Source organism: Notolabrus celidotus, chromosome 24 (genome assembly GCF_009762535.1).
Source record: "Notolabrus celidotus isolate fNotCel1 chromosome 24, fNotCel1.pri, whole genome shotgun sequence".
Classification (NCBI taxonomy): domain Eukaryota; kingdom Metazoa; phylum Chordata; class Actinopteri; order Labriformes; family Labridae; genus Notolabrus; species Notolabrus celidotus.
The window spans coordinates 6,805,665-6,814,585 of NC_048295.1; the positions used below are offsets into that span (position 1 = coordinate 6,805,665).

At 40.9% G+C, this 8,921-nt stretch overlaps 3 protein-coding genes across 4 annotated transcripts; 1 reads left to right on the forward strand and 2 right to left on the reverse strand.

Moving 5' to 3' along the window:
• Window positions 1-438: 438 nt before the first annotated feature.
• Window positions 439-1,374, forward strand: nudt15 (nudix (nucleoside diphosphate linked moiety X)-type motif 15). The gene is made up of 3 exons (XM_034677932.1): window positions 439-694; window positions 915-1,111; window positions 1,194-1,374. The coding sequence occupies exons 1-3, from the start codon at window positions 546-548 to the stop codon at window positions 1,340-1,342; spliced, it is 495 nt and encodes a 164-aa protein (XP_034533823.1). The 5' UTR covers window positions 439-545; the 3' UTR covers window positions 1,343-1,374.
• A 285-nt stretch (window positions 1,375-1,659) lies between these two features.
• LOC117808280 (carboxypeptidase O-like) lies at window positions 1,660-5,245 on the reverse strand. 2 transcript variants are annotated; one of them, XM_034677931.1, is made up of 10 exons: window positions 5,156-5,245; window positions 4,354-4,573; window positions 4,131-4,170; window positions 3,936-4,037; window positions 3,754-3,858; window positions 3,560-3,676; window positions 3,369-3,462; window positions 2,782-2,984; window positions 2,280-2,364; window positions 1,660-2,205 (listed from the first exon to the last, which is right to left on the reverse strand). In XM_034677931.1, exons 2-10 carry the CDS (start codon window positions 4,419-4,421, stop codon window positions 1,940-1,942), a joined length of 1,080 nt encoding a protein of 359 aa, XP_034533822.1. In that variant the 5' UTR covers window positions 4,422-4,573; window positions 5,156-5,245; the 3' UTR covers window positions 1,660-1,939. The 2 variants fall into 2 exon arrangements, with proteins under 2 accessions (XP_034533822.1, XP_034533821.1); XM_034677930.1 differs by having other exon boundaries at window positions 4,131-4,173.
• A 563-nt stretch (window positions 5,246-5,808) lies between these two features.
• LOC117808279 (carboxypeptidase O-like) lies at window positions 5,809-8,631 on the reverse strand. The gene is made up of 9 exons (XM_034677929.1): window positions 8,510-8,631; window positions 8,176-8,215; window positions 7,994-8,095; window positions 7,812-7,916; window positions 7,616-7,732; window positions 7,425-7,518; window positions 7,142-7,344; window positions 6,860-6,944; window positions 5,809-6,648 (listed from the first exon to the last, which is right to left on the reverse strand). The coding sequence occupies exons 1-9, from the start codon at window positions 8,575-8,577 to the stop codon at window positions 6,383-6,385; spliced, it is 1,080 nt and encodes a 359-aa protein (XP_034533820.1). The 5' UTR covers window positions 8,578-8,631; the 3' UTR covers window positions 5,809-6,382.
• Between the last annotated feature and the right edge of the window lie 290 nt (window positions 8,632-8,921).

Sequence of the window (8,921 nt, forward strand, 5' to 3'; positions counted from 1 at the left end):
AATGCTATTGATAAAAAGTGGAGGAATTGTTTTTGTTTTTTTAAAGCACTCCTTTTTTGGTATTTATTTGTCATTCAATATGTTTGAACTGAGGCGTACGGAAGAGGATGAAGGCTGGTGAAAAAAATTTAATTAAATTGAGGGCGGCTGGCAAAGAAAAAGTAAAATTTAAAGTGTATTTTTATTTTTTTAATTCTGAGATTAAAATCAGAATTCTTCAAAACAAAAACCTCTGAATTTTCTGACTTTTTTCTCAGAATTCTGTGATTGAAATTAGAATTCTGACTTTAATCTCACAATTAAAAATAAAAACACCGTAAGAAAATATTTGTGCACGTCTGCCCTCCAAATATATTTATCAGTGGCCCTTATCTCCTCCCGTAGAGACGAAACAAACAAAAAAAGCCTTGCGCTGATGAATATAGTTTAAAAAAGCGAACACGGAAGTGCATATCAGGGCACTCTCTTGACCCTCCTGAACGCTTCCGCTGCAGGTCTCTGTATCTAACTTTGCTTCATTCAGGAGTCGTTGTTAGCTTCATATAATGTCAAATAAAACCATAACACGTCCAGGTGTTGGGGTCGGGGTGCTGGTAACCGACTCAGCCCACCCAGGCTGTGTCCTCCTCGGGAAAAGGAAGAGCGTCGTGGGCAGAGGGATGTACCAGCTCCCCGGTGGTCACCTGGAGTTTGGGTAGGTAGCTAGCTTTAATGTGCTGTTAGCATAAACAACTGTTACAATGAAATAAAAGCATTTAGGTCTACTATAGTTATGCCGAATTCTTTACAAGTGTTCAGAGAATATGTAGACAGGTTTTTAATAAGCATTTCTACTGCTATTTGTTTCTATTATAAAAATGTTGTGAAATTTAAATGCAGTTTGGTTGAACCTCTCATTTCTCTGTCACTGTAAGAGAGCAGTGGGAGGAGTGTGCTCACAGAGAAGTGCTGGAGGAAGCAGGAGTGTATTTGGTGAACGTCCACTTTGCCTCGGTGATAAACTCCATCAAACTGGAGGAGCAGTACCACTACGTCACTATCATCATGCAAGGAGAACTGGACAGGGGGAAGTCTGAGGAGCCCCAAAACCTGGAGCCGGAGAAGTGTGAAGGTAAGGAAAAAACACAATGTGATTCACTGTTCCAACAAATGAGTTGTAGATACTGAAGAGTGTGGTGTTCTCTTTCTTGTAGGTTGGACGTGGACTCAATGGGACCAGTTTCCTCCTGAGGAGCAGCTCTTCTTGCCTCTAGCGGGGTTGAGACAACAAGGATTCACGCCATTCAGGAATCAAGTAACAACCACTGACACTTCGCAATGCACCCTACCTCAAAGGATTTAACAGACACTTCCCTTTAAAACTTTTACACTGACGGATTGTTTACTTCTTCAAAACCTGTTACTGCATCCAAAATTGTGAGTGACGCAGACGCATACAAAATTTGTGCAGAGAGATTTCATGACATGGGTCGACAGCTTTGGGTCACTGAAATTTTAGGATAATGGCGAAACTTTAAAAAAGGAGTTCAGAGTGTTTGTTTTCATATTAAGGTCAAATATGCTCAGAGGAAGAAAATATATATATATTACTGTGAAAAATACATATATATTTTCTCCTTGGGATGAATAAATAATGTGAATAATAATGAATAACCTTGTGGTATATGCCTTTAATATTTTGTGATAAAAAAGAACATTGTATCAAGTACAGGAAAACACATTTCAGATCATAAAACACTCTTTACAACAGCTTTGAACCAAACATACATTATTTTCATTCACAAATACACAATAATAATATGGATCATAATTCATGTACACAAAAAATCCACCTCAAATGACAATAAAACACATTGTAAACACATCTTAAAAAACTGGAACTGTTCCTGAAACCTACTCTGAGTCAAGTTTTGGTCTCCACCCTCAAATGTTCTGCACTTTACATCTGATTGGTGCCGGTGACCCCCACAGCCAGCACTAACATCCACAGGGTTGCAGCAGCGGTTGCGATGGCGCCACTAAAAGTCTTGTCGTGGGCGTAGGTGATGATGTGCAGGGCTCCGCTGTAGGCTTCCTCGCAGGTCGGCTTGATTTGATCCTCTGGGAGTTTGAATCCGTATGTTCCGTTGTCTCTTAGCTCAAAGGTGTAGGTGAAGGGGATGCCCTGCTTGCGAGACCAGTCTCTGGATGAACCAGCATTTGGGTCTGTGGGAAGAGATGAGGAATGTTACTCTTCCTTATATAATAGTGCGGACTCCAGAAGTGCTCTGTGGACTTACACAATACGTCCGGTGAGGTTCCAACAGTGTAGTTCTTTCCGTGGACCTTCCGTATGGCGTCAGCTGCAGCCAAACCCACCTCCATCTGAGGAACCAGACATCGGTTTAAAGTCTGCTAACACCATGAGGCCTTTTGATTCTGGTATTGTACCCACCCCTCATCAAATGAAAATTCTATAACTATATTGTCATTGTACTTCAATATACAACAATATTAGAAGTGCTACATCTGAAACAGGTCCCAAAATACTCGATAGAAGACACATTTGTTGGTGCCATCTGGTGGACAAACCATGTTACTACACTGCTCTTTCTAAATGACCTCCATCCATCTTTTGCACATCTGCACTGCAGTACCAGCCTACCTAAAACTTTCATGTATCGGCCAAAATATCAGCTTGACTGATGTATCTGTCCCGTAAACGATACTGTATATCCTTCTTTTTTCCTTTGGGGTTTTGTAACCTCTAACATGCATCGCAGTGTTGTTGGATGTTAATACCAGCTCTTTGTAGTTGGGGGCGGTGTAGTTGGGGTTTCCGTAGGGAAGCAGGAGCAGCTGGCCGTAGGAGTGGATGGTGAGGAAACACAGGAAGTCTTCCTTCCGGGTTCCTACAAAATATGTAACAGCCTGGGCCTCTGGCTCTGATGTGGGTCCGGTGCCACAGTAGGTCTGTTGGCAGCAGTCGAACGACACACCAATTGCTATAAAAGCAGATACGGGAAAAAACAGATTAGTGACTGTTTGAATTTGTATTTATTTTGCACATTAAAACCTTCAAAATGATTTGAGATGTCACAATAAAGACACTCTGAACATTGCTAGCATACAGTTACAGCTAGCAAAGAAACATTGGTACACATTTGGAATATTTGACAATGGCTCAATCAAATACTGACTTTCTCCTAGCTGTATTTTTGTGTTGTTCAACAAGCTGCTACAGGAACTGTTTTCATTTTAGATGGCTTGATTCTTGTGTGGTGCCTTGAGATCTGGTAGTGCCACCCCCAAAATCCCAATCAATTATCTGGGGCTGTGTTGCAACAGACTCCTTGTAGCTCTCTTTGCATCAAAGCAGTGAAACTTACTCCCCCAGTAGGCGTCAAAGTTGCGGTTGAGATCAGTTCCATAACAGTCGCAGCCTTTTGGTCCTGGTGACCTGTTCTTCCTCCACAGTCGAGTCTAAATGGGTCATAATGGTAAGTTAGTGAAATTAGCTTGTCTTCAATATATCAATCATATTTTTGGCAGAAAATGGACATCCAATCCAAGTACTGACAGAGTCGTTCGTCCAGGAGAAGGTGTAGCCGTCTATGTTCAGCACAGGGGTGACGTAGAAGTCCATGTTCTTCATCATCTCTTCCATTTTGGGGTCTGTTTTGTATGCGTCCAATATCTTAGCAATAAGTAAAGAAACACAGTAAGTCGAGGAGGGTTTTAGAGGATTGTGATGAACTGTTGTCTGTCACTTACCTGTCTGACAAAGTACTGACAGAAGGCTGGGGCGATCCATTCCCTGGCGTGAATACCACAGTCCATCCAGACAGCTTTCTTCCTCTCTCCACTTTTGACCCCGATCTGAAAGACACACGCAAACTGATTCCTGTCCTGCTGCTACAAAAAAAGACAACCTAATACTACAAATTTAGGGTTACCTTGAGCAAGCTAATAGTCTTCTTCTCATAGGTTTTTCCATAGTCCATGATGGTCACAAGATCAGGGTTTTCCTTCTCCATCTGAACCATCCATTTACTGATCTGAAGAGTGGGGATGTTGCATATTAAAAGTTATGTTTGTAGAATGATCTGTTAGAGTAAAGTGTTTTAAAAACAGTGATCTGGCTTGCTCACCTCTGACATGGGGTGGTATTTGTAGTAGTCACAGTCAGCTCTGCTGGAAAAAAGAGTCTGGTTGAATTTCAGCGTGTTTCATAACCAGGAACAAACTCTTTAATTAAAGGAGCTTGAAAAGTCATATTTCAGTATTTGACTGGTCCAAAAGCCTCAAGGTTAGCTCATATAAAGTAATGTTTTAGTCACAACCCCAGAAGAATCAAATTTAGATCAAACTTACCTTTCAACGGTGGCTGCTCCAATCATCGAAAGCAACGCCACAAGGCTCAGTCCAACAAAGTTAAGCATTGTCTTTGTTTTGTTTTCTTCAGTACAATCCTTGCTTACTACTGACTCCAGCTGACAGTCACTTCAAGATGTTACCAGTCTTTATAGAAGACATCCATCAGATAAAGACACACCTTTGCCCCATGGTGTTGGTTAATGTTTAAACTCAGACCCTTAATAACAAAATAAATAGTGAGTGATGATTATTCCATATCATTGAATCCAGTCTGTCACATGCTTATTCGTGTCTGATTACTTACATTTGATCAAAACATGGCCATAAAAACAAACTTTGATTAAACAAAACTGCTACGTCAGCTTTTTTCCTCATGAGCGTTATCTAGAATTGTCACGTCCCCTCCCACTGTGACCTTTCGTTGCTCCCAACTCCCTACTTTTCCCTCCTGCTCCTTCTTTCCTCTCTGGTTTAAGGCAACAGTTCAACATGAACTGCTCTGACTTCAGTGCTGGTCATGTTAAACAAATTCAAGCTGTTAGCTTGGACAAGTTTTCTTCATGTTAGCCTCAAAAACAGAAAGACTAAGTAGATGCTGAACAGAGCATACTTCTATCCTAGGAACATCGAAGTGGAGATTAGATAAGCTAATCATAGACATGAAAGGAAACAAGGCGAGCAAAGTTCCAAACAGTGCTGTCAGAAATAAAGGTGCTGCACGTGTAGCTTATTCACTACAGGAACATTACTTTGGGTTAGCTTATTTTAAAGTATAGACAAACAGACACATATAACTTACTTTCTCATTTGGATGACCATGTGTCCCAAAACTCTCTGCCGTTCATCTTTTTTTGGTGGGTGATCGGCAACGCCTTTCTCAACTGTTATCTTTGTCTCCAGTCATTTGACCAACTTCCTTTTCTAGCCAAGTTCCCTTTTATCATTTACTACTTACTAATCACTTAATGTTGCATCTTAACCTGCTCATTCTGACGACACTTGATTTGCAGATTCATTCTGACTGTGCAACTTCAATCTATCTTTAAAGGTTTGATATAATCATTTGGCACAGCAGGTATATGGCATTACCCTGGGATGGGTCATTTGGAACGCTTTGACGTACCATATACAAACTTGGTTGCAGTTTGTGGTCATAATACTGAGGTGGACTGTCAGACGAGATTGATCTAACCAAGTGTTTATATTTTTATAATACGTCCTCATCATAGGCTGGATAAAACATTGGTGTAGTCTCAGTGCTGTTACCTATTGGTTTCTGAGGTAAGGTTTAGAACCCAAAGGATGTCAATTGCCGTATTCTGAATGTTGACTCAACTGTACCTTTGGTCAACCTTGTAACTTTAAGCCTCCTAGCAAACAGCTACATCGCACCCACTCTTAGTTTTAATATTTTCAAAATTGATGGGTTATAAAAAATGCAACCCCCATGCTGTGAGCATAAAGAAAAGTTATGTGGACCAAAATTGGTTTAATGCTAGGCTGCAAACATGTTTAATTTTGCTGGATAACTAGGCATTTTAACATGGGACCTAATAAGGATTCATTGGCTTTGCAGCCAGCCTCTAGTGGATGTTTGAGGAACTGCGGTTTTTGGGGCTTAATTTTTAACACCCAAGGCCGTCACTTGGTCTTAATGTAGGTTTATTTAGATGAAAAGACTGTACACATGAAAGACCTAGCAAAGAATATTACTATTATTAGCTTAAATAGACCTTTTTCAATAATGAAGATTGTTCAAGCCATTACAAAGCAGCTGTTCTTGTCTGCAATCGTAAATATGCATTATTTACCATCAATATTCACACATCAATAACATTTATCATAACTTATCTGCACAAAAATCACACAATAAATGAACATAAAACATCTTGACAACATTATATACACATTTTAGTGCTTTTAAAACCCTCTTAAAACTCATAAAATTTCATGTCATACACGTAGCATGACTGGAACTTAAAGCCTTTAAGATTTGGTCCATTTCCCACTTGGAGTTCTGTTCTCCTTACATCAAATTGGTGCCGGTGACACCCACTGCCAACACTAAGGTCCACAGGGTTACAGCAGCAGTCGCCACAGCACCATTAAAGGTCTTGTCGTGGGCGTAGGTGATGATGTGCAGGGCTCCGCTGTAGGCCTCTTCGCAGGTTGGCTTGATTTGATCCTCTGGGAGTTTGAATGCATATGTTCCGTTGTCTCTTAGCTCAAAGGTGTAGGTGAAGGGGATCCCTTGCAGACGAGACCAGTCTTTGGATGAACCAGAGAATTCATCTGTAGAGAGATTAGCAGTGATGGGAATGTCATTGGTTCCATTGGTATTTGTCAAAAACCAAAGACTGATGAAATACCAACCCATTGGTAGAGGTGTGTAGTTAAGTTTGTATTATTTTACAATGGAAAAATTGGTGTTTACCCCAAGTATCGTGTTGCTAGTGTGGCTAAAACCAACGAGTCCATGACCAGAAAATCTGCGTGCACTTACACAATATATCTGGAGAGGTTCCAACAGTGTAGTCCATCCCGTGGACCTTCTTTATGGCTTCCGCTGCTGCCAAACCCACCTCCATCTGAGGAACCAGACATCAGTTTAAAGTTACACAATTATAAATGCTCCAATACCCTATATAGGGCATGTCATGACTTGTTTGACTTGGGTGGCAACTAGACTTTGTGTATCAGCTGCTAGTATCTTCATGCCAGATACCACAGCACCTTGCAACCTCGCAACATCATCCATGAAACCAAGGTTGTTGGATGTAAATACCAGCTCTTTGTAGTTGGGGTCAGTGACGTTGGGCAGGCCGTAGGGTAGCAGCAGCATCTGGCCGTAGGAGTGTATGGTGAGGAAACACAGGAAGTCTTCCTTCCGGGTCCCTACAAAATAAGTGACGGCCTGGGTCTCGGGCTCGGACGCAGCTTGGCTGCCGCAGTAGAAAATGCTGCAGCAGTCGAATGATACGCCAACAGCTGTGAATGCAATACACTTAATTATTATAATAATTTATCTTTGTGTGTTAATTCATGACTATCAGAGCAATGAGACTTACTTCCCCAGAAGGCGTCAAAGTTGCGGTTGAGATCAGTTCCATAACAGTCGCAGTCTTTTGGTCCTGGTGACCTGTTCTTCCTCCACAGTCGAGTCTAAATGGGTCATAATGGTAAGTTAGTGAAATTAGCTTGTCTTCAGTATATCAATCATATATTTGACACAAAATATACATCCAATCCAAGCACTGACAGAGTCGTTTGTCCAGGAGAAGGTGTAGCCGTCCATGTTCAGCACAGGGGTGACGTAGAAGTCCATGTTCTTCATCATCTCTTCCATTTTGGGGTCTTTTTTGTACGCATCCAGAATCTTATTGATAAGTAAAGAAAAACAGTGAGTCAATGAGGGTTTTAGAGGATTGTGATGAACTGTGTTGTCTGTCACTTACCTGTCTGACAAAGTACTGACAGAAGGCTGGGGCGATCCATTCCCTGGCATGAATACCACAGTCCATCCAGATGGCTTTCTTCTTCTCTCCAGTTTTAACCCCGATCTGAAAGACACACGCAAACGGATTCCTTTCTTGCTGCTACAAAAAAAGACAACCTAACACTACAAATTTAGGGTTACCTTGAGCAAGCTAATAGTCTTCTTCTCATAGGTTTTTCCATAGTCCATGATGGTCACAATATCAGGGTTTTCCTTCTCAAGTTGAGTCATCCAATCAGTGATCTGTAAAGAGTTGGGATGTTACATATTAAACGTGTTTGTGTAAAGTTAAGTTTTTGAGAATAGTGATCTGGCTTGCTCACCTCTGACATGGGGTGGTATTTGAAGTAGTCATACTCCCCGCTGTTGAAAAATACAAGACACATGCAGTAGTTTTATTTGTGGTATGTCCTACCTTAGTAATAGAATTTGTAGTTTTTTTATTCTAACTTGAAAATAAAACTTTCTGCGGCTAATTTGAGATCTGCACTGTCCCTGTTAAAGACTAAGGGAGGAATTTTAGCTCATTCCACATGACACATTTTGAATATTGTGCGTGTATTTTGGTTGATAAACACATTTATAAGTTATGGAACAGCTTGAGAATCATTTCATTTCTTGACAGACACCACCATAACATTTCCAGAATGAACTCACCTGTCTACTGTGGCTGCTCCAATCACCGACAGCAGCACCACAAAGCTCAGCCCTACAGAGTAAAGCATTGTTGATTTTGAGGTTTAGTAGTCGTTGTTTGTGACTGAATCCAACTGATGTCACTTTAGGATGACACACGCCTTTATTGAAGACATCCACTGGATAAAGTCCCACCCCGGACGCAGTCTGAGACAACTAGCAGCACCAGGCTAATGGTTAACTAAACACGAGAAAGCCTAGAGTACTCTGTACTTTGAAATAGTAAACAGACAATGATGTTGTTTATTGTTTTACTTTATAAGCCCTTTCACGTTTGTGTATGTGCCGCGGTCATAGATTACAGATTTATCAATATATTGCCATGAGTCTGCTTTTTTCCTTGTTGTTGCTTTTGTCTGCCTCATTCCACTCC

Bases quoted from the DNA above. Each gene is read 5' to 3' on its own strand.
- nudt15 (XM_034677932.1), top strand. From the start codon at position 546: ATGTCAAATAAAACCATAACACGTCCAGGTGTTGGGGTCGGGGTGCTG. The intron at 695-914 runs GTAGGTAGCTAG...TGTCACTGTAAG, and splicing joins GGTGGTCACCTGGAGTTTGG to AGAGCAGTGGGAGGAGTGTG. The intron at 1,112-1,193 runs GTAAGGAAAAAA...TCTTTCTTGTAG, and splicing joins GGAGCCGGAGAAGTGTGAAG to GTTGGACGTGGACTCAATGG.
- LOC117808280 (XM_034677930.1), bottom strand. From the start codon at position 4,421: ATGCTTAACTTTGTTGGACTGAGCCTTGTGGCGTTGCTTTCGATGATT. The intron at 3,463-3,559 runs GTCAGTACTTGG...TGACCCATTTAG, and splicing joins TCTCCTGGACGAACGACTCT to ACTCGACTGTGGAGGAAGAA. The intron at 2,985-3,368 runs GTAAGTTTCACT...CTGCTTTTATAG, and splicing joins CTTTGACGCCTACTGGGGGA to CAATTGGTGTGTCGTTCGAC.
- LOC117808279 (XM_034677929.1), bottom strand. From the start codon at position 8,577: ATGCTTTACTCTGTAGGGCTGAGCTTTGTGGTGCTGCTGTCGGTGATT. The intron at 7,519-7,615 runs GTCAGTGCTTGG...TGACCCATTTAG, and splicing joins TCTCCTGGACAAACGACTCT to ACTCGACTGTGGAGGAAGAA. The intron at 6,649-6,859 runs GTAAGTGCACGC...ATCTCTCTACAG, and splicing joins AACCTCTCCAGATATATTGT to ATGAATTCTCTGGTTCATCC.